The sequence below is a fragment of the Pelecanus crispus genome, chromosome 18 (genome assembly GCF_030463565.1).
Source record: "Pelecanus crispus isolate bPelCri1 chromosome 18, bPelCri1.pri, whole genome shotgun sequence".
Classification (NCBI taxonomy): domain Eukaryota; kingdom Metazoa; phylum Chordata; class Aves; order Pelecaniformes; family Pelecanidae; genus Pelecanus; species Pelecanus crispus.
In genome coordinates, this window is record NC_134660.1 from 941344 (window position 1) to 964756 (window position 23413).

General features: G+C 55.2%; 2 protein-coding genes across 4 annotated transcripts; one reads left to right on the forward strand and one right to left on the reverse strand.

Moving 5' to 3' along the window:
• The first annotated feature begins 9799 nt into the window (after positions 1–9799).
• Positions 9800–16829, forward strand: PHOSPHO1 (phosphoethanolamine/phosphocholine phosphatase 1). 3 transcript variants are annotated; one of them, XM_075722691.1, is made up of 4 exons: positions 9800–9831; positions 11691–11793; positions 14311–14427; positions 15385–16829. In XM_075722691.1, exons 3-4 carry the CDS (start codon positions 14383–14385, stop codon positions 16144–16146), a joined length of 807 nt encoding a protein of 268 aa, XP_075578806.1. In that variant the 5' UTR covers positions 9800–9831; positions 11691–11793; positions 14311–14382; the 3' UTR covers positions 16147–16829. The 3 variants fall into 3 exon arrangements, with proteins under 3 accessions (XP_075578806.1, XP_075578808.1, XP_075578807.1); XM_075722692.1 differs by lacking the exon at positions 9800–9831 and adding an exon at positions 10770–10991; XM_075722693.1 differs by lacking the exon at positions 11691–11793 and having other exon boundaries at positions 9806–9831.
• Positions 16830–18248: 1419 nt separating this feature from the next.
• On the reverse strand, positions 18249–22703 carry ABI3 (ABI family member 3). Its single transcript, XM_075722880.1, is given in 9 exon segments — positions 18249–18409; positions 18623–18748; positions 18869–18928; positions 18931–19049; positions 19408–19503; positions 19681–19763; positions 20400–20576; positions 21389–21556; positions 22587–22703. Coding segments are annotated over 9 exon segments (1107 nt in total).
• Between the last annotated feature and the right edge of the window lie 710 nt (positions 22704–23413).

Here is a 23413-nt window from a genome sequence, read left to right on the forward strand (position 1 = left end):
CGTCAGTGGGGTCGAGTACCTTTTTTTTTTTTTAGGACTTTGAGAGAGACGCCATTGTGCAGGGCTGTTTCTATCCGTGCAAAGATAGTGTTGTGTTGAAACTTTTTGGTTTGATTATTACTTGCAGAGTATGTAGGTAACGTGCCTTTGAGAGTATGATAAAACAATATGCAACCTACAGTGAGGCACTCAAGAACACTAATAATGTCAAACTTTTTTCACTCTTGGGACTTGAGCTCAGGGTTGTAAAATGTTTAAATGGTTATTTTATGGTTTCATATTTTTATTGACTAACAGTATTTTAAAAAAAACCAACATAATGTATAGCTCAACAAGACTTTTTTTACCCACTAGTAAGGAACATCTCACTTATAAATAGAAGATGGATCAATTTTCTGGTTTTAGTGCTGGTTTTGGTCTTTAAACCTGGGACACGTGGCTACCTGAGAGATGATGGAGGTGAATTAAATAAACGCTTGCCCATTTTCATGACAAAATGAACTGGCAGTTTTTGCAGCCTATTATGTACTACACTATGATTAAGATATCATAGAATATCTCAAGTTGGAAGGGACCCATAAGGATCGTGGAGTCCAACTCCCTACTCCTCGCAGGACCACCTAAAACTGAACCATACGACTAAAAGCGTCGTCCAGATGCTCCTTGCACTCTGACAGGCTTGGTGCCGTGACCGCTTCCCTGGGAGCCTGTTCCAGTGACCGACCACCCTCGGTGAAGAACCTTTTCCTAACGTCCAATGTGAGTGATCCTTCATGAAAAACATGACTTTATTCTTCTATCTTACCTGCTTCTGAACTTTGAGCTCTACTGTTTTTCAGGAGTGACTATAAAAGTTCTTCAGATCTCTGTCCTTAGTCTGATGATATTTTTTTAATGGGCATAATTTTTTGGGGGGAGGGGGGGGGCGTTGGTTGGCAGAATACATACTGCTGAGCAGAAGACTCATGTAGAGTTTGAGCTTGGATGTGATCTTCTGCATCCTGGTTAGAAAAGTGTAGAACAGAGATATGTGTACTTGTTAGAACCAATAGCCACATGTCTTTGAAGGTTGGTATTTTTATGTTAAAGACAGTGAGACTGGCAGTGCACATTCTACTGAGTAATTATAGATAACCTTATCATGCACTACTTTAACAGTTTGGAATTGCCATTTGACTTTTCAGAAATGAACATCATTAGCTACAACCTCATCAGGTCGGAACTGATAAATACCATACCTCTCTAGACTGTATAGTAAATCCTCAAGTATTTCAAAAGTAGAAGAAAGGTACATTGAAAATTAATGACTATAAGATGGTTTCACTCTTTTACAGTTTAAATTTGAAAGCAGAAGTGTCACTGTGCAAGTTTTGACGTGGGCATTAAGATTTAAACAGCGTTTCATAGCGCATCACTTGCCAGCTTCATCAAATGAATTTGCTTTGTACCATAATAGTTATTTTATTCGTATCTTGAAAACATTTTTGTAATATTTCACCATTTGTTTTCTTTTGTAGAATCCTCTTTCCTATGAATTCACAGGGAGTGTTCTCTTCAAAGGGTACGGGGTGGGGAAGAAGGAACACTCATTTTCCCAGGGCTTGTGTGCACATGAATGAAACTTGGTAATTTTTTGTGGAGATTTAAGGGTGTTCAAAACTGGAATTAGACTCAAATTAGTAACTCTCGCTGTTTCCGCAGACAGAAGGCAGTTTTTTAAGTTATCTGGCACTAGTAAGTGGTATTGTCTTGCTGGCTTTGAAAGGTATAAATTAATTAATTCTTGTATTGTTATTTTAGCATATTGATCGTGCTAAAAATAAATTGCATAATACATTGTACATATATCGGAGATATGGCAGAAGAATTAAAAGCCACCCTTAAAGAGAGAAAAGTTCAAAAGAAAGGCAAGCATTTGCATTTCCTATGGACACTAGGAAAAAAGTTTACCTTAGGGTTCACAGATGTCCTTAATAAAGATTTTTATCCTGGCAGCAGCAAGATAATTTTGCAGGTTTTAAGCTTTGAATATAATTCTGAATAAGAAATGAGAATTACATTAATTTCATTACTGCTTTCCGATCCACCAAGATAATTTCTGCCTGAGTTGACCTGTTCAAATTTATTCTGATGCCTAAGAAAAAGTTTGTCGTGGATCGCAGGGGGTGCCCTCTGATCTCGGAGATAATCAGTGCTTTTTTTTTTTTTTGGACAATGCTGCATTCTTCTGTCTCGTTAGCCGTGCCTTTTTAAATGAGGATAAAGATTGGAGAGGGATTTAGTGGTTTGGGGGTTTGTGGTTGGTTTTGTTTTTTTTTTTTAATTATTCTCCATTTTTAAAATTGGCTGTCCCTGTATTTTTTTGAAATAAATCCTCTTGCTTTTTTGATCTGTTGCTGCTTTTACAGATTGCAATTAGCAAATATCTTCTGATGAAATGTCTTTGAATATTTGGAATAGCTGCCTTTGTACTGAGTCACGGCCTACATATATGTACAGAGTGGATATGTTTTGCAATGTAGGCCATCTCTTTGTGTACTGAGAACTTAGGTACACAAGCACTGTAGTCAAAGGAGGCTTCCCGAGAACAGCAGTTGGTCTAGATGTTTGCGGTCTTTTATTTCATCATATTGCTAAATATTTATTTCACCCATGTCTTACGGATTTACTCCCTCTAATTTAGCATGACAATGGGTATGTGTGATATGTGCTTGCATTTATAATTCTTACTCTGTTTTCCATGGTCTAAGGTTCTGCGCCATGTACTGCAGCGCAAGAGCCTTATAATGCACACTTTAAACACATCGGAAAGAATGAATCTTGTTTCTGCACAAAGGAGAAATTTGTAATAACACTGACGCTGATCAGTTGAGGATGTCTTTCCAAGAAAGTACTCATCCAACTTTTCCTGAACTAGGTGTCTGGTTTCCCAAAGGGTCACTGCAGCCTTTTAAGCTGAACTGACCAGTTACAGAGGCTTGGCTTAAAGGTTAGTAGGGAAATACCCCGACCCTTTCAGGGACAGTAGGACTGATTGATTTTTCTGATATGCTGCCCAACTAATGCGCTTTCCTAGCATAAGAAGACGCATCGAGGGCAAGAATGAAAATCTAATGAGCAGTTTAAAGATACGCATGCACGTGGTCTCTTCAGAGTCACTGCTGTTAAAATGATTACCCCTGAAGAGAAGGCAGCTATTGATCCTGCTGGACAGGTATACCAAGTTTGTTAGAAGTACAGGAATAAATCGTGGTATGTCACCGAGTAATACGGAAGGCTGCTGCTTTGGGGGGATTTTTTTGGTTCATGTATCACTTAAAAGCAGACAGAAGAAATATAAAGATTGTCTGGGAATTCTTGTCTGTAGGAAAGCAGGAGGTTCTTCAGGTGAGCTGCAAGAGAATTATGTTTTCTTCCTGGTTTAGCGTGGAAGGCATAGGAGTGAAACCATCGTAAGAGCCGAGGTTTTGTTTCTCCTTGCTGTGTACCATAGTCCGGCTGGAAAAAATGGCCAGCAGGCAGTGGTCAGAAAGCCACTTGGGTGTTTCCAGACAAATGCAGGCTGTCTCAGGGTTTTTTCCCCTAACAACTGCAATTTGGAAAACAAACTTCATTTGTTAAAAAAAGATTTAAGGAGTGCTGCTTCACTCCAGCTGACTTGCTGTTAATGTTGAGGTTACAGCCCTCGTGCCGAGCGGTGTTTGGTGATGCTGCACCTTTCATTCGTCAACCTGTAATTCCAAAATCAGTTGTCGAAAAATTTTGGAGATTTGTTGTGTGTGTGGTTTGGGGTTGGGGGGGGGGGGGGGGGGTTGGTTGGTTGTTTTTTAATGCAGCAACTAATCAGTACAATTTCTTGAGTAGCATAGGAAGATTATGAAAATGAGTTGTTGCGCCATTCAAAAGTCGTAACTTAGCATGTTTCTCAGAATGCAGAGTAATGATTTTTCTCTACGTGAGAAGTTACATAACATATTAAAAGAAGGGGGAAGGATGGGCATGTAGGGAGCTAAAATTTTCAGACTTTCCAGTTTTTCCCAAACCCCTGTTGGAGTTAATGCATTTAGATTTCTATTGAGAGCTGATACTAGCAAAAAGTAAGAGGAATTAACAGAGTGAAGCGAGGAGAAGGCTGCAGCATAGACCTCAAGTAGCCAAACTGCTGACAGTCCCCTGCCACCAGTAACATTGAACTGAAAAAAAAATAGTGAGGATCTATAATTGTTGCTTGTATCGGACTTCTGGCTTATTTGATCTGAACAAAAGCGAGTGTGTTATGGCTAAGTGCTGTTTCTGTTTACAGTCTTAATTTTGCAATTTCATCTTCAGATTGCCTCACCTCTGTTTTGCCTGTAGTCTGGGAATAATAATCAAGGGGCAACTGATAGTGGAACGTAACTTTGTCCTTCTCAGTCATTCACGTGTGCTGCTTGCTACCATGTGCTGCACGTTTGAAGGGGATATGGGAGTTAAAAACTATGGGATGTTGTGTTCCCAGTGCCTGTGAATTGTGAGCTGCAAAATAATCCTGCAACTGTGCATTGGCACATCTGAGAGCTTGCAAAATGAAAGACACAGACAGCATATTACAAAATAGTTTCCAGTTTTGCTTTTCAAACAGGAATTCAGCCTTCTTCCCCGAGTAACTCGATGCAGGGCAATGAATTGAAGTGTTGTTTGCGTACTTTCCCTATAAAATACTGGTATGCTTTCATCTCCATGCTTAAAACTCTCAGCCTCCCTCCTGCATCCTGTGAGAATTACTTAATACCTTTACCAGGAAGACAACTTTCTCAATAAGCTTTGATAAATCTAGGAAGTTTATTAGAAAAGAACTGTTGTAAAAGAGAACTTACTATTTAAGGGTTTCCAGTGGTGGTTACTTGTGTGTCTACTTGAGCAGCCTGTGTGATTAAATTTAGTGTATTACTGTCAGATGAGTAAATATCCCTGGTCTGCAGATGTGGAACTGAGAGACCTGCCTGACATGTAAGCGAGAGACAGCTGAGGTTAGAGCTCTGTGTTATTTCTGATCCAGACTACTGCCCTAGCCACAGGGTCACGATTTCCCTTTTCGGTTCTTTTTAGATTTTCTACATAATTTCCTCCCTAAGGTTTTTCAGACAGTGGATAGCGTATATTATAATAAAGGAGATAAGAATCAGTCGCCTCTTACTTTGTGGTTATATTGAAGCTGCTATGTACAGGCAAAAAGCCGTGAACGCAGAAAATAGCAATTGGGAAATCTTACTCATCTCACGATCTGTTTCGGATCGCTTAAGCTAAGCAGGGAACAGAACATAGCCAGTGTTTCAGCTGGAGATCTCTCAGAATAATGATACATAAAATTAGTTCAGACTGAAAAATGATTCCTTCCAAGACAGCCCAAGCACGAAGGTATCAGCTTTCTGTTAAGCCTTGGATATCGTTAATAGTCCAAAGGTCTTATGACACTTAAAATTAAAGCCTGCGTCCTGTTCAGGCTCTGGTTTGGTAACTGATTCTTATGTAAACCCCTGTGTTTTCAGCAGGTTAAGGCATCCTGCACCTCCCTTTCACAGAACAGTTTCTGGAGGGTGCTAAAAGAAAACGCACCGTATGTCAACGGAGGGGGTGACTTCGATATTAGCTGCACGATGACCTAGTTCCCAGGGGCTCGAAGGAGAGCCAGCGCGTTGAGAAATGAGAGCGTCGAGGCAGCGCGTTATCTAACTGCCCATTCTAGTTGCAGGTCTGTAATGGAAAATGATTCATCAGCCATCACCAAGGAAACCAGGGAGTGTGTCAGAATATACTACTTCACCCAGAGTTAGAGTTTGTGCCCCTTTTTTTCGAAATCATATAGCTGGTAATTTAGGGTTAATGCATAGGAAAATTCCTGCTTGGCCTGAAATGTTGTCTCATGTTCTGTGAAAATGTAAGCTTTTTGTTACTACCAGAAAACAACTGGATTTTATTATACAGTGTCTCGTGGATTTTAATTTACTCATTTTAGGCATATATTTTCATTGATTATAGTAATCCATCCACTTTGCCTACTGTTTAAAAAAAATACAGAAATAATGTTAGATTGTCACCGAAGATAACTTCAGTGGTTTAAATTAATTTAAGCTCATGTAACTTGTGTACGTTATGTTGCTGTCATAGCTCTTGGCTTTTCCCATCCCACAGAGACCTCATTCCCCAGGGGGCTGCGATTTAATCTGTCCTTTCTGTCGAGGAGGAGACAGATCTGCAGGAGGAACAGTTTGTGGAGGATTAGCCAGGAGATGGCAGTGGAGCGGATCACTGCCTGCTGCACGCTTCTCGAAGAAGCAAATGAAGTGGATGAAGGAAGGCAGCTCGCTCCTCTGACGGTATCGATGTTGGAATCTGTGCATGAAGTAACTTACCGAACTAGAAAACGTTTCCAGTTTGCAGCTTGTTTCTAATTAATTGCTAACATCCCGGGATCCCTCAAATTTTCACTTTGCTTAAGTTGTATTTCCCTAACTAGAGCCACCGAACGCTGTAAGTCCGTGTTGCAGCTGCAGTGACTCTTCGTTGTGGCTCTTGCCAGCAGAATTGTCTGAGCTCGTTTATGAATTGCACTGCGACAGAGCCCGGAGAGTTTTGTTCCTCCAGTATTTTCTAAATATGCTCAGCCACTTGAGGCTGCGGTGAGAGATTTGTCACCTCTGTCAGTCGCTTTAGAAACCGTTGAGATGATTGGTGTCAGTTGTTGTATTGGGTGACTGGCAAGGAGTAGGAGGATTTTTAGGCTTGGTTTATGAGAAAGCAGAGATTGAACTTGCTTCCATGTGAAAGAATAGGGTTTCCAGCTGAATGAGTGCAATGTGTTTTGCAAACTGGGCTGCAGTTGCCGAGAGCATCACCTCGCTCTGCTCGCCGGCTTGGTGGCGTGAGAGCCGCCGGAGCGGCCGATGCCACTGACCTGTAGTGTGTGCAGAGAGCCGGCGTTATCTCGGCGTCTCTTGTGCCACTTCAGCAGAAGCTTATCCATCTGATAAAGCGCCCTATCTTGTGGCCTGTGTTTCCTGATTCCTATGTGTTATATAGAACAGAACGTATAAAATACTTTGACTCCTGATGGGCAGTGACCTAACCACTCCTCCGGCGAGTCCTTGTTTCTTCCTTAGTGCCTTTTAGCATTAAATACAAAACTGAAGCCCGTGTCAACAGGAGAAATTCGCGAGAGCTCAGCTCAGGCTGGCGTAGCCCGCGCCGGGCACAGCTGGCCACTTGCTTTGTTGGGTGGCCCGACTGCACTGGGGGGGCTCGCAGAAAGGTGCGTGGGAAGGCCACCCCACGTGGTGCAGTGAAATGAATGGAGTTTGCTGTCTTGTTGCTTGTTAGCTCTTGAGGTTTTTTGTGTTATTGACCATATAAATATTACTCGGCCACTGAAAATTTATTGCTATAAAAGAAATACTGTGTGTTAGAGACTACTGAGTTGGGGAGACGGCACGAGTAGCTGTAACTGAAGTTTCCTTATCCGTGCGCCTGGAAGACAGAGCTACAGGGATCAGCTCCCCCTGTGAGCGGAGGAAAGCTTCAGTTTTACTCTGAGCTTCCCCAAAATAGTATGGGAGAGCGTGGCCGCCAGTGCAAGGAGGCCTGACACAGGCGGCCAGATTGATCTCATGGGGGCTGCTGAACTGCTCTTAACCCAGCTGCTTCTGCGTGCTGCAGGATGGAAATAAAGCAAGGTGGGGGGACGGGATGGACAGACAGACGGCTTCGTGGACATTGTGGGCTTAGGGATGCTTATGTGCTGATGCAGTGCACGTGTCGGTGAGAAAACAGGAGGACAGACGTGGAGAGAGGCGTGCACCGGTGTATTCCTTGTAGGGCCGGGATGTTGTGGCCGTCGTGGGGAAGCCGTGTGTTCGTGCGAGGGCTGCCTGTCTGTTCAGGGGTTGCCAGGAGCCAGGTCAGCCCCATGCAGAAAGCGCTGTCCTCGCTTGCTCTCCGGGGCTCTTAACAGTGGAAAATCACTGGGATACAGGAATCACCCTTGCCAAACTCCTCCATCTGTGATGTTTCTGGAATGATCTTTGCCCCACTGTCTTTCAGTGGGAAGGAGACAGAAGGCAGCGGAGAATTTGCCCTTTCGCGTTTCCCACTTGCCTTGCACCCACTGACAAATCGCCCGATCGTGGTCCCCTGCGTCAGTCGGAGCTGGTGTTGACTCCAGAGGGGGTCACGCGAAAGGAGAAACAGCCAGAGCCACACTGTGCGGAGGAAAGGGGTGCGCTCTGCAGCCAACAGCCAGGATGTCTCAGACTAAATAATAGTAAATAAATAGACGATAAAATATTTCCTTGATAACCAGGGTTGTCTCTCAGAAGAGGCCGGTGACTGCAGGCAGCTGTCGGTACGTAAAGGTCGGTGTCCTTTAGTGCCTGGGAGCAGGGGCCGCTAAGAAAGGTCTCGGAATCGCCAACCCTTTGGCTGCAGAAGCGCTCCGAGCTCTGCTCCTGGCTGGAACTGAATTTTGACGAAATGGGGAAACTTCAGGGCATGGGGGGCTAAGGCTTGAGCGCTCCGACAACGTGGCGTTCCCCGGAGCGGCCGGCCCTCGTCCAGCCCACGTAGGGACCAGAAAACTGTGGGTTTTGCAGACCTTTTGAATTTTGTTTGCGTCCGGCCATTCTTAGACACTTTTAATTAAAAAGCAAGACAAACCCCAGCCTCTGGTGGTCTCCTAAGTACATGTTTTTCAGGCCGTGCGGCGGCGTCCCCTCCCTGCCCACACCCTCTGCCTCCAGCCTTTGAACAAGCTGGCCTTTTTTTTTTTTTTTTTTTTTTTTTTTTAATCGCAGGCGCCTCCCGTACAAATTAGACATCCTGGAAAACCGAGGATACCGCTTAAACACCACCCAGCAGCGCAGGGGAGTATTTTGGGGTGTGGGCAGTGCTGGGGCTGCCCTGCGTGTGTGCCTGGCCGGGCACCCTGCAATTCCGTGTCCCGGGGCAGAGCCGGTGCCTAAAATTATCCCGGGCCGTGGGTTCGGGGGCCGCGGGGAGCGCGGGGTGCCCGTACGGCGCCTTTCCCCGGAGCGGGGACGGCGGAGCTGGCACCGGCCCCCGGGCTGCTTTGGGGGAGCATTTGTGCATTTTTGGGGGGAGCATTTGTGTATTTTGGGGGAACATTTGTGCATTTTTTGGGGGGAGCATTTGTATATTTTTGGGGGGAGCATTTGTATATTTTTGGGGGGAGCATTTGTCCATTTTTGGGGAGCATTTGTCCATTTTTGGGGGGAGCATTTGCATTTTGGGGGGGAGCATTTGCATTTTTGGGGGGAGCATTTGCATATTTTGGGGGAGCATTTGTGCATTTTTTGGGGAACATTTGTGCATTTTTTGGGGACCATTTGTCCATTTTTGGGGGGAGCATTTGTCCATTTTTGGGAGCATTTGTGCAATTTTTTGCTCCCCCCCCCCCCGCTGCGCTCGCCCCTTGTTTTGGGGCAGAAGCCCCCCAGGTCCCAGACCCGCTCCAGGCGCTGGCCGGGGGGGGGGGAGCGCTCGTCTCCGCGCCCCCTCCCCGCGGGCTGTGGGCGTGGCCCCGGCGGGCCCCGCCCCCTGGGTGCGCGCCGGCGCGGCTGCCATTGGCTGCGCGGGCGGTGACGCGCGGGGACTGCGGTTGTTCGGCCGAGCCGCGCCGCGGCTCCGTTTGCGTCGCTTTAAAGGGGCCGCGCCCGCGGCAGCCCCGCCAGCGGCGCCGGCCCCGCCGCACCGCACCGCGCTCCGCAGCCGCCGCTGCCCGGCCCCGTTCGCGGCCGAGACGCCGGGCTGCCTGCGCACCCACCGGGAGGCTCCGACCCGGTAAGGGGGCCCCGGGGGCCGGTCAGGCGCGAGGCTGCAGCGGGGCGACCGGTACCGGGAGCTGCCGACCTGGCAGCAGCTCCGAGGAGCGGTGCCCTGGCTGTCGGCACCGGGAGCTGCCGATCCCGGAGGGCTGGCGGCGGGGCCGGGGGGTGCCCCCACCCCCCCCCGTGGGGGTCTCCGCCGGCCGGGGCGGCCGGCACCGATCCGGTAGGACCCTGCGGGGAGCGGGGCGGCTGGTGCCGGTACCGGCAGGTGCCAGGCGGGCAGCAGCCTCCGAGCGCCGGCGGTGCATGAGTCAGCCCCGTTGCGGCTGCCGCCGGTACCGGGAGCACCCGAGGGGCGGCCGGGCGTGAGTCGGCACCGCTCGCCGGGCTGCAGCGCGCCGGTACCGGAGCAGCAGCCGCTGCGGGTCCCAGCAGCAGCGGCCGCGGGGAGCTGGCCCCGGTGCCGGGGGATGCTGCGGGACCGGCACCGACACCGGCACCGCGGCGGGGATCCGCGATCTGGGAGCCGCTTCTGGGCCCCCGCAAAGCCGCCGCCCGCCTGGCACCCGCCGCCCGCCAGCCCCAGCGCTTTGGGACCAAGCCCACCTCTTCGGGGATTTATTTTTTTTTGTTGCAGAGCAGAGAGCTCCGGCCCCGGCGGCCGCGGCGGGAGCCCGTGGCTGCGGTAACGCCGCGGCTTCCTGGCAGGCAGCAGGAAAAATAAACACCATAAAAAAAAAAAAAAAAAAAAAAAAAAGGAACATCCCCATAACCCGAGGTGACCGGTCACGGTGTCGCAGGGGAGGGTGTTCCCGTTCCTGTTCACCCCTGCCCGGCGGATTTGGGGTGAAGCGGGAGCCGTGGGGCAGAAGAAGGGGCGAGGTGGCACCTCGGCGCGTGGAGGGGCTCGGGGACCCCTCCGAGCCCTGCCGTCCCGCAGCTTGGTCATTTGCTGCTGCTTCGGGAGCCGTGTAGCTGGCCAGCGATGGGAGCGGGTCGGGTTTTATTCCAGGAGCAGTGAAATTGTCTCACGATCCCGATGACGTGCCTGATGGTGCCGAGGTCTGTGCCGGAGAGGGAGAGTTTCCCCTCCTTTGCTTTTGGGGCAGCAGGACCCTGTCCTCTTGTTTTGCCCTTAATACTGCCCTAAGGGGTGGGAAACACGCGCCAAAGGTGAGTGGATGGGCTTTGAGTTAAACCCAAACACGCTGTACCCACCAGAAACATCAAATGGTTTTTTAAGGTTAAAAATGTTAAAAACAGACGAGGAGAGTACGCTGGGGGATTAAAACCAGCCCGGGAACTGCACCTGCAGTTGGGAAGTGCCCCCGTGGCCCCTCGCTTTTGCGGTTCCCAGCCCCTCGGCGGTTCCCAGCTCCGAAATCAGGCGCTGGTCCCCGTCCACGCTCGCTTGGATGCGCCGGGGGCTCACGCAGGGCCTGATCCTGTGGCAGAGGGCGGGTGCGTAGCGCAGCACTGCTCCTCTCCCTGCAGCGCGTCCTGCGCTGAACCCGTTACGGGATTAAGCCCGGAGTCGCGCGGCGGTGCAGAGATCCCCTGGGATGAGCAGCAGGAGCTGATCTGCAGAGATAAGGAGGGTGGCGAATATTGCCGGGCCCCAGCCTTTGCTCCCTGGGCCTCTTCGGGGCAGAAAGACCCCCAGGATGGCTGGGGGTATTGCCAGAGGGGGAGAAAACATCAAGATTTGGGGGATAAACTACCCTGGGAAATTATTCTTGAGGTGAGCCCAGCAGCTCACCGCGTTTGACCGGGCGTATTTTGACCCTCATCCCCAATTCAGTTTGTTTAACCCTTTATGTTTGACGCAATTAATAAGCAAATATCTGTCTTATTTTCTGTTTCAATATTCAGGCTTTGCATAATGTTAGGAAGTGCGGCTGCTTTGCTTTTAGTTTGGAGGGAGTCCCTTTTTTGCAGAAGGTGGACGGACGTGCTCCCGGGAAGCAGCCGCCGGGTGAGTCATCTCCGCACAGAAATAGCTCTGCTAGGAGCGGTGGCACGGTCCTGCAGGGATTTCGTTTCTCCCTACTCCGGATGGAGCCGGCAGCTCCAACCCACGCCGCAAGCAGTGTGCCCACGGGCACCGCCGGCTCCTGGCTGGATTTAACAGGGAAATTCAGGGCTGGGAGATTTGCTGAGAATTTTTTTTCCTCATCTCCGCTCCCCTCCTGCGCGGGGCAGAGTCAGGGTTTGCGGCAGCTGCTGCCAGACCCCGCAGCTCAGCCTGCTTGCCTTTAGCTGGGGGGGAGCAGCGCTGGCTGACCGCGTCGCTCCTAGCGCTGGTATCTCCCTTTTCGGTGTCGGAAGGGGAAACCAGCGCATGGGGGAAGGATGCGATTTGCCCAACAGCCCCCAGAGGCCGGTGGTGAGAAATCCCATCCCAGAGCTTTATTCATTAAATAAAGCTGGCTTAGATTTTAATTTCTCCTTTGCATAAAAACAATGCGCATTTTGATACAATTAGTAGCAGCGTTGGGGACGGCTGAGAGCAGAAGGCGGCTCTTGCAGAAGTGTGGCAGGGATGCTCCGATCTCCCGCCGGTAGATGGGGGCAGCAATTGTCCGAGCTGACTTCGTGGATTATCATTTTCCTTAGAAATCCCGTAGAAAATGGTCCGGTGGCCTCGCTTCTCCCCCACGGCGGGGAAGCTGCTGTCAGGGTGCTCGGCTCTGTGCAGCCGCGGTGGCAGTGCCGGCGACACCGGGGCAAGGAGCCTGCCAGAGCAACCAGTTTTGCTTTCCAGCTCTTGGGAGCGGCTGGATTTATCCCTGCTGGGGCTTTTGGCGTCCACGGTGCTTCAGGGAGAGCAAAGCGGTGCCGGGGAGGTGGGGAGGGGAGGCAGGAGCTCCCAGGGAGCTCCTCTGAGGACAAGTTAACGTGAGATCAGGGTGGCTGATGCCGCTTCCAACCTCGCGCTGGTCAGCTCTCGAAGGAGGCGAAACTAAAATAAGCCAAAAGAGCCCAAACTGGCTTTTCCCCAGCTCGTAGGTCAGTTTTTTTATGTGCATAACAAAACGTTAATTCAGGAGAGGTGGCTGGATGGAAGGTGTTTGGGGAACCTCAGCTGCAAAGCGCTGAAGGGACTCTGCATTGCGCAGAGGTTGCTGTTCAGGTCTGTGTTTGACCCAGTCTGCCCAAAATTCAAGATGCGTGCTGTTAGCCTTTCCAGGTTTGCAAAATGCAAAAATCTGAGGCCCAGAAGAGCTTTTTGAGGGGCGGGTTTGCTCCCCGTGTCCACGTCGTCCCTTACAGCTGCCCGCAATGGTGTCCACGGGGCTAAGCAGCTGTTCCAGGGCTCTTTCCCTGTGCGCTGCATCGGTGCCGCAACGTCTCCTTAAGGCTTAGACCCAAATTATTTTCTCACCGCTGGCAGCTCTTTAGAATATAACGACAAAAATTACAATTACATTTTCATGTTTAATCTTTTTTTCCTGTTTCTCTTGGTTTGGACCTGAAAATCGTGGTGGCTAATCCCACTCCCAGGCTGGCTGTGGCATTATTTGGCTTCAGATGCTGTCTGTAAATAAATATCAGCTTTTGATGGATGCTTCTACAAAGAAATAGCTAGCGTTTGGTTTGAAGGTTTTACAAAAAGTCGCTTTTACAAGATTTCAACCCAGGGTTTAATTCTGAGTGCCCGTTTCCCATTGCAGCGTGCCACCTTTGAGTTGCAGTTGTGGTTTATTATTTTAGCAGAGTCGTGAATCGCGTTTGTGCCCAAAATAGTTTGATGCTCAGCTTCAAACCAGACAAATCCCCCACAAACCACCTTCAGCTGAACAACTCTTCCTGCTGTCGTGCTGATGACAAAAAAACCCATTGAAATCCTCTTAGCCCCAGCTAAGCCCAGCTGCCGGTGCCCAGTTAAAATTTCCCGTGTCCCAGTGTGTTATTCCTCCTGCCAGCAGCCGGCCGAGTTTCCAGCCGGGTTTGGCTGCGAGGTTGGTTTTTTTGAGGCTTCCCATCGCTCTGCTTTCATCGCTGTGGACCACAAGAGGTCGGCAAAATTCAGGAGACGTAACCTGGGCTCTGCCTTGGCTCCGGGGCGGCAGACTGGCACCTCCTCGCCGGGGCTGCCTGGGCACTCGGTGTCATGCCAGGATAATTATTCCATTACAAGAAACACCCTAAACTAATTATACTGGAAGAGAATCAGGGCAATTTTGGAACAGGGCATGTGTTGCTGGGGTTTATTGCCGAGCCGTTCTGCTGGCCGCTTTCATGTGCGGCAAAGCCTGGGTGCTCGGGGGAATTAAGAGGGATCAGAAGCATTAAACGGGCTCTGCCCGCTCACCGTACTCTCCGGAGACCCCTTAATTCCTCCGCTCCTGGTGCAAAAGGTCCCGAGCTTGGGAGTTCGCTGCAGGACGTGGAGCCCAGCCGTGCCATGCCGTTTGGTGCTGTGCCCGAAGGTGGCAGCCGCGGAAAACCCGAGCCGTTAACCAAACTCCCCCTTCTTTGTGGTTTGCAGGCAGGAGAGCAGCCCAGCGAGCCCTAAGCGCTGCCTTCAGCACCGTGCTGCCTGCAGAGGGATGGTCTTAAAATGAAAAGGTGCTGCGAGGGCGTCGGGCTGCCATGCCTGTTTAAGGTCAGTGCCATTCTCACCCATCTTATCCTCTCTGCGCGGGGCTGTCCCCTCTCTTCCCAGGGTCAGGGAGCAGGATTTGGGTCCCCATCCTGCAAACCTCTGTCCGCAAGTGGCGCAGGAGCTGCCGGGAGGGGAGCAGGTGCTGCTGGGGCCGTCGTGGCTTTGGCCGAGGGGAGGGGGTGGGCACCGGGAGCCCGGGCTGGGGCTCACCGGCTTCGCACCGTGTTGGCAAAGCGGGTTTACTTTGGTTTTAGAGCAGGGCAGGAGGCGGCTCTGAGTTATCCCAGGCTTCTCAGGAGCCCGCGGAGCCCAACCCAGAGGGAAACTGCATCCAGGTGATGGAGCAAAAATCAGCCTGCAAACTGGTTTCCTTTGTTGGGAAGAGCCAGACTTGTCCTGGCAGCAAGAGGGGTCTGCAGGGACACAGACCCCTTCTCAGGGGTGGGACAGGAGCAGGTTGGGGAGTAGACACCCCCTCCCCCCCAAGGACCCTCCCTGCGCAAGTCTAGTCTACCCTTGATTGGCTTAGAGTAGACTTGGTAGTGTAGGTTAATGGTTGGACTGGATGATCTTAAAGGTCTTTTCCAACCTAAACGATTCGATGATTCTATGAAAACACCCCGAGGCGCGTGCTCTCCCCGCGTCCCTTGGGAGGACGCGTGCGGCCCTAGCTCAGCACAGTGACCGCCATGACTGCAGGAACGGGATTAGCGGTGACAAAATGATCTCTTTATAGGCAGGATAAATGCCTTAGGGCCGGGGCTGAGGTATGTCAGCAGGGGATTAGCCCCCCGCAAGCCCAGCTGGGCTAGTAAGCTGCCTGTGGGCAAGGTAGCCAAGGAGCATTGCTCTGCGGGGCTGGCAGCCTCTTGCTGCTGTGGTTGCCACCATCACTGTGCCGGGGCCGAAGCACCGTGCCTTGAACTAATGGCTGGGTGTTACCCTTCCGCCTCACAGGGTGTTGGTATGGCCAGCCCCCGGCCTCCCAAATACCTCCTCGTCTTCGATTTCGACGAGACCATCATCAACGAGAACAGCGATGACTCCATCGTCCGAGCAGCGCCGGGGCAGGCGCTTCCGGAGCACATCCGACAGACCTTCCGCGAGGGCTTCTACAACGAGTACATGCAGCGCGTCCTGGCGTACATGGGGGACCAGGGAGTCAAGATGGGCGACTTCAAGACTGTCTACGAGAACATCCCCCTGTCCCCTGGCATGCCGGACCTCTTCCAGTTCCTCTCCAAGAACCATGAGCTCTTCGAGATCATCCTCATCTCCGACGCCAACATGTTCGGCATCGAGTGCAATCTGAGGGCAGCTGGTTTCTACTCCCTCTTCCGCAAGATCTTCAGCAACCCGTCCAGCTTTGACAAGAAGGGGTACTTCACCCTGGGGCCCTACCACAGCCACAAGTGCCTTGACTGCCCGGCCAACATGTGCAAACGCAAAATCCTGACGGAGTACCTGGCCGAGAGAGCCCAGGAGGAGGTGGAGTTCGAGAGGGTCTTCTACGTGGGAGATGGTGCCAATGACTTCTGCCCTTCCGTGACTTTGACTTCCGCCGATGTGGCTTTCCCGCGGAAGGGCTACCCCATGCACCGCATGACGCAAGAGATGGAGAAGCAGCAGCCTGGAGCCTTCCAGGCCACTGTCGTCCCCTGGGAGTCGGCTGCAGAGGTCGCCCGCTATCTCCAGGAGGTCCTCAAGAAGAAGTGTTGAGGATGGCACGGAAGAGACTTGCGTACTATAAGCGGCTGGGAAAGGAGAAGCCTGGGGGGATCACGCCCCGTGCCCCGCACTCATCGGCACTGCCCGCTCAGCCCCCGCTGCTGCATTGCTTTCCTGCCTTTCCTCTCCGAGCTCCTTTCTTCCCGGTGATTAAAGCACTTTCTCTAGGTCCCCCCTTCTCCTTCCCCTGCCGTGCTGAGATGAAGCCTTCTCTATGCAGCTCGGACATCTGCCCAGCGTGGGTATTTGCCAACACTAATGGTGATCTTTTTTTTATTGAGGTTTTTGTTTGGTTTTTTGTTTTTTTTTTTTTTTTACCCTTTTGACTTCACAAGAGCAATTCCTAAAAGACCAGGCGCTGGCTCCCTGTGGGCTGGGCCCTGCACATGCTTCCTCCTGCCTTCATCCCCCTCACCTGCCCGGCCACACCAGGAGCCACGTGCTGTTGCCTTGAACCTGATGCTTGAGGGCTCCTTGCCTCTTCGTGAGGCCACTGGAAATTTAACCTTGGAAATTCGTGCTGCCCAGGCTCCCTGGCTTGCCCTCCGCAGGGCAGCCCCTGGCTTAGCTGCTGGGCTTTGCAATGGAGATAATTGTCCCTTGAGACTTTATTCTCTGAAAAAAACATGACACGAGGAACAGGAAACCATTTGGAAAGGTGGTACCTTGGGGGGGGGGGGGGGGGGGGAACACCCACAACACACTTCTCCCCCATCCCCACCCGCTTGCCCAGGGCATCCCGCTGCGGGGAGGAGGACCTGCCCCTGCCTTCCACGTCCATCCTCTGCTTCCAGGGCAAAGCGGCCCGGGGCGCGCAGGTTCCTCACCATTACTGGTGTCTCCTCGTGTTTGCTGGGTGGGGTGGGCTCCCCTCTTGCCCCAGAGAGGTGAATTTCCCTCCTGACCTGGTCGAGAGGTGCCGAACCTCCCCCGGGAGGTGTTGGTGCTGTAGCACTTCTGGCATCGGGTCCTGGATGCCGCCCCTCGCCCCGCTGCAGTATTAATTGCCCCCATCTAATTGCACTCTGCAGGGGGGACCTGCAGTAGTCGCTGCTCTCTGGTGTTGGCTTCTCCTGGATTTATCCACAGCCTTACCGGCCCCGAGGGTGGCTCGTAACTGCTCCAAAGCGTAGAAACCCTGACAGCAAACCTGAGCAGGAGGAATTAACCAAAGCAGCCCTGAGTTGTTCCTCCTCTGTTTCATTTCCCCGCCCCCTTTGTTCTTCCTCCTCCGGAGCCTGTTCAACTGTGTGGAACTTAAAGCCATGGAATAGAGAGAAAAAAACAAAAAAAAAACAAAAAAAAAAAAACCAAAAAAAACAACCCACAAACCCAAAAAAAACCCAACCAACCATATATATGTGTGTATGTATATCTCTATCGCGCTCTCTCTATATATATATTGGAGATACACAAGTTGTTTGTATCCAGGACATAAACCTGGGTGTGAAATGGCTCTTTGAGTGCCATGAACGTGTTGGTTCTCTTCCTTGGGCTGTTGCGGGGGCTGGGGGGGGGGGGGGGTGGGGTGGGGTGTCACAGCGTTGGAGGGGGAGCAGCAGAGCAGGGCCAGGCCACACGCGATGCTCTGTGGGGTCCCCTCTGCGTCCCAAGCTGATGGGGACGGCGGGCAGGTTCTGGGGCCGGGTGCTGCGCTCCTCCTCGTCCCTGTGGGCACCCAGCCCCATCGCCTCCATCTGCGCTTTAAGTCCTGCGCAGCGCTCGCTCTGCCCGCGAGCACGGCCGGGATCAGCCCGCGGGACCAACGCGCTGCCCGCCGCGTTTCCGTCGGCCGAGGGAGCTGCGGTGTCCCGGTGCTAAACCTTATCGGCACCAGCAGCAGCCAGTGCTGCTGTCATTAAAGCCAAAGAAAAGGAAGAGGGAAGAGGGGCCAGGCAGAGGGATGCGCTGGGTGCTGGAGGCTGCCAGGGTGCAGCGGCACCCAATCTGGCTGCCCACGCAGGGGCCGAGCTGTGCAAAACCCCAGCTGTGCAAAGCCAAAATCCAAAAGCGAAGCGCAGCCCTGCCCAAGCAGGAGCAGGACGCGGCCGATCCGGGGCGGGGGGACGCTGGGGGCTGCCTGCCCTCCGTGCTCAGAAGGGCTCCACGTAATTGCCGGGGAAGAAACCGGCTTCCTCGCCCATGACGCCCTCGCACCAGCCGTCCGAGTACCGCCGCATGATGAAGAGGAGGGCGCCGGGCTGGAAGGAGAGCTCGTTGTCCTTCTGCCGCGTGTAGGGGTACAGGGCCACCACTGCCAGAGGAGGGAGAGGGGCCGTGGAGGCCAGCGCAGAGGACGGGCCGCCACCGGGAAGGGTGGGACCTGAGCAGAGCACGGCATCGCTCGCCGTCCCAGCCCTGGCCGGTGCCGGGGCAGAGTGGGGCCCTCGGTGCCATGGTCGCGGGCAGGGGCTCAACCCAAAGCACCACGGCGGAGAGATCGGGGGGACGTGGGGAGCCACCGTACCTTTCTCCAGGTAGTTCTCCGGGACCCAGGGGGGGTCCTCTGCGGCAGGCGGCAGCGGTGGGGCCAAATCCTCAAAGTTGGGCAAAGCTGGCGGTGATGGCGGTGGCAGCTCCAGGTCATCGGGGGCTGCAAAACCCCGGCAAAATCGATGTGGGACGAAGGGCTCCATGGGGAGCGGAGGCCATGTGCAGCCCCCACCTCCCCACAGCCCCCCACGCTGAGCAGCCCCGGCCGCCGAGCGCTCACCTGGGGGCAGGAGGTCCAGCGGGGGCATGGCCAGGTCCCCTGGCAGTGGCAGGGGCAGGTCCCGGGGAGAGGCGGGGGCGGCGGGACGGCAGCCGCAGGCACTGGGGATGGTCCTGGCAGGGAGCTGAGCAGCGGGGGTGCGGGGATGCCTTCACCGGGGGCTGCGGGGGCTCCGCTGGAGCTGAGGGGGAGGAGTGGCGGTGGCTGGGGGCTGGCTCTGCCCCCCACTCTTGGAACACAGAGGCTTGCCCCATGCCAGGACGGGGTGCCACTTGCTGCGGCCACCGCAGGCAGGATACCCCAGCATCTGCGTGCATACCCATTCAAGCCCTTCCCCACTCTGTGCCTCAGTTTCCCCACTGGGGACCTTCTCTTGTACGGGATTTTGCTCTAGAAGTAAGCACTGCCCGGGGCAGCGAATCTCCCACTCCCAAACCCCGAATTTTTCACCAACCCCCTTTGCAGCAGAACCTTCCCCGAGCAGCGGGGTGACGGTGGCTGCCCCCGGGCCCTCCTGACCCCCCGGGCAGCGCCGGTACCTGATGGATGTCAGTGAGGAGGTGGAGGAGGCCGCAGAGAGCTTGTCCTCAGGAACCATGGGCGGCTGGATGGGCTCGGGGACGCGGGTGCTTCTCCTGCGGGCAGAGCGGCCGCTGAGCCCCCAGCCCGGCCGGCGGCTCGGCACGGGGATGGGGATGGGACCCCGATGGCAGCAGCACCGGGCAAGCCCGTGGTGCACCTCGTGGCTCTGTCCCTGCCATCATCGCCCACTCGGTGACACAAAGGCAAAGCCCCCGACCCCGCAGCCTCACCCCAGGGTGCCTGCAGCCTGCGCCGCCGACTTGATCCCCTTCCGAGCCAGGGTGCCCGTGCGGGACAGCTGGGTGCTGTGGTCCTGTGGGCACAGGGAGACACGGAGAGGCGATGGGTGAGGGCCGCCGCAGCCCCCCCCCCAACTCATTGCACCCCAGAGGGCTGTGACCCCCCCGCCGTGGGCAGCAGCACCCCGAGCTCTCCACCGGCCCGCCCGCCGGGAGCAGCCGAGCGGAAGGAGCCGCCAGCGCTGCAGCGCGGAGGCGGCCGCCACCGTGGGAACCACGGCCCCAGTGCCACCACTTCCCCTCCGGCCCCACGGCGGCTTCGCCGGGGGCTCGCGCCTGCGAGGCTGCGAACCCCCCCCCCCGCCACGGGCGCCTTCCTGCGCGGGCGGTTTTGGTGCTGAGAAAGAAACCGTGGGGGTGAGAGCGTCACAGCTCAGCACCGGCCCCAGCGGCGCTGATGGCCTCTGCTGAGCAGCATGTGCCTCGGTTTCCCTTTCACCGTGTGCCCCCTCCCCACGCTGGCTCCACCGAGCCCCAGTGGGGTGAGTCCCGGGGTGGGCTGCGGGGCACAGACAGACCCTGCTTCTCCACTGAGGAGGGTTTTGAGCCCACCTGTGCACCCACCAGTGCAACCCTGGGGGCAGCAGGGACCGAGGAAGCCCATCCAAGCCCCCTCGCCCCGTGGGACATCTTCCAAGCCCTGGGCTGACCTTTATGCCGTGGCCGATGTCATCCAGGACACTGAAGTTGAGGGGTTTCCTGTAGTAGGGCTCCAGGCAGGGCGGGCTGGCGGGGGGGATGATCTTCTGGTAGGACGGGAACCTCTTGCTGACGGTCAACGAGCCGATCTCCTGGCGAGCCACCTTCTCCTTGTGCACGTCAACCCTCTGCAGAGATAGCGCTGTCCCCACCGTCCCATCCCGGGCTCTCCTCACCTCCCGCTGCCACCTCCAAATCCCACCACCCTTCCCAGACCTGTCTCCCCGCCTGCAAGGGAAGGGGCCGTAGGGAAGGCTCAGGATTGAGCCTGAACCCCCCGGCCTGGCCACAGTCTCGGGGCAGGTCCTGCTCTGCTCCGTCACAGCAGGGCGAGCGATGCCCTCGATGCCACCACACTGGATCTGGCCCTTCGTAAAGCAGGGGACGGGGGGACAGGGCAGTGGCAGGGGGTGCACGAGCCTCAGCTGCCCGTAAGCTGTTTTCCTACTGCTTCCAGCATGACCATGGGGTCCTGTCTCCTCCCATGGCTGGAAAGGTTCCAGGCGGCTTCCAAGTGCTGGGAAGAGGGTGGGTGGCCACGGGACGCCGCATCAGTGTCCCTAAGCCCTGGGAGGACGAGGCCTTCAGCAAGAGCAGAGCATTGCAGCCAGGCCAACACGCCGAGCCCCATCACTCCACTTTGGCTCCTCTGAGGTTTCCTGGGCAGTTCCTATGGTCTGCTCCGCTGGGATTTGCGAGTGCCCAGACTGGGACAACAACCCAGAGCCCAGTTTCCCAGCCCCATGACATGTTGGGTGACGCCCATCAGCACCCAAGGAGATGGTCTTGCATTTCCACGGCAAAGTGACGCTACAGGTGCTGACGGGCTCGTCAAGCCATGGGTAAGGAGGGTCTTCAGCCCCTTCGAGCTGCCCAAACCCCCTTTCCCAGAGCCCACACCCCTCTCAGGACCCAAACCCCAGTTGGAGGATGGTCCCACCTGGGCCACGCAGCGGACGTCGGCCTCCACCTTCCGCAGCTCGGCTGCCTGCAGGTCCAGCAGCCGGACGAAGGCAGTGGCCAGGCTGCTGACCTGGTACGTCACGCTGGCCAGGGACTGCGTGCTCAGCGCCATCGTCTCCTCCAGCGCCTTCCGCTTGTCACTTGCCTGGAAGGGGAAACTCAGCGGGTGGGACAAGCCACCCCGTGCAGCCACCGTTGCCCTCCATCTTCACGCTGGAGTCACACGGTAGCAAAGATGCTTCCTTCTGCTTTCCAAATGCATCAAACTTCCCCTGGCTCCGCCGGCAGGACACACGGACACCCATTAGGCAGCGGTGCTCGGCTTTTCCAGCACTGGGGATTCACCATGATTCCCCCCTGGGATGCTGCCGTTTCGGCAGGTGCCGGAGCCGAGCGCCTGGCTCAGCCTCCTGTCACCCCTGGGGACAGCCGGCCACGCCACAGCCGTGCTGGGGACGGCGTCTCAGTTCTTTGAATAGTTCAGCCCGTTTCCCCTTCAGCTCCGCGCCAGCGGGTCCAGCCCCTTGGGAGCAGTCTGGCTCGAGGCAGCGAGGCCACGGATGCGGGCTCTGCCGAGCGCCCAGGGACCCCTCTGGCCAAGACCCCCTCCCCAGCAAACAGGGCCAGAACAAGCCCTTCCCCTCCTATTTCATCCCAAAAGCTCCTGCCCCCCTCTTCCCTCGGGGGGGGCAGGCAGGGACGAGGAGGAGGAGGGGAGCTGGCAGCAGCAGAGCTTCACGCTCGCTCTGCGTGCGCAGGCACCCGGCTCGCCTCTGCCCTGCCAGGAGGCACCTCCGAAACCCTGGGGACAGCCCCGGCAGGGCTGGCGTCCCTGGTCCCCTCCCAGGGCTTCTCCAGAGGCACCGAACTGCCGGAGGACCCTCCCTTCGCCCCAAACCCCACCCTGAGAGCTGAGCAGAAAAGCCGCTGTCGAGCAAGAGGGGAAAAGGAGGCACGAGAAAAAAAAAAATACGAACGGTGGTGTGCAATGCGCGGTAGGAAGCTAGCAGGGATGCTCAGGCTCCCGTCTCCGCGGGCAGAGCCTTCACCGTCACCCACCAGGACACCTCCGGGCCCACCGTCTCACCAGGGCTCCCCGCTGCCTCCAGCATCACGCCCAGCCCCAAAGCCGCAGCTCGCCCCGCGATGTCCCCAGTCGTACCCGTCCCCCTCACCTGCAGGTAGTTGCTCTCGCAGTAGTCGGCGACGCGGTGGAGGTTGCTGTGGTGGTCGCGCAGGACCTGTCGGCCCGCCGGGATGTCGTGCTGCTGCAGCTGCTCCAGCTCCGACATGGTGCCGGGCTCGGTTCCCACTTCCTCCCCGGCCGCCTCGGCGCTGGGTTTTGAAGCTCGCGGCAGCGCTGACGCAGGGCCTGTGGGCGCTGCCGCGTCCCCGTCCCCCCCGAGGGACAGCCCGCAGGCGTGGAGGCTGCCCTGGCCGCCTTCACATCGTGGCCCTCAAGAGAGCCGGGGGGCAGCAAGGGGAGGCGGGGGGCCAGCGGGGAGGGAGCCAGCGTGGCCCCAACCCCACGGGGGACGCGTTGGGGGGCAACCCCCCGCCGCAGCTGGTGGCCACCGCGCTGGGGCAGGGGATGAGAGGGGCGGCCGTGGTGAAGGACGTGAGTCACGGAGGAGCCGGCGGTGCAGGGTGTGGGTAAGCGACCGAAAAAATCCCGACCCCCATCTCTGCCACCCACGCTCCGTCAGCCGCTGCCGCCCTCCCCGAAGGTGCGGGGCTGAGCCTGGCTCGGTGGCATCCAGGGAGGGCGATTCCCTTCCCTTCGCCTTTATCAGCCCAGCAAAGAGACACAGGGCAGTGCTTCGACTGCCAGGACCTCCTCCCTGGAAAAGCCCCGTGCACCCCGCACGGCTTCGCCCCGGTCACCCGGAGCTCGCCCAGCTCGGGCACAGAGCGATGTGACAAGTGACCCCGCAGAGGCACCCGTCCTTCCCTCGCCCAGGACAGCGCGTCCTTCTCCGTGCTTTGCTAACGATGTTCACAT

Excerpts from the sequence above, each read along its gene's own strand:
- PHOSPHO1 (XM_075722691.1), top strand. The coding sequence starts at position 14,383 with ATGAAAAGGTGCTGCGAGGGCGTCGGGCTGCCATGCCTGTTTAAG. Across the intron at positions 14,428-15,384 it reads GGCTGCCATGCCTGTTTAAG|GGTGTTGGTATGGCCAGCCC; the intron begins GTCAGTGCCATT and ends TCCGCCTCACAG.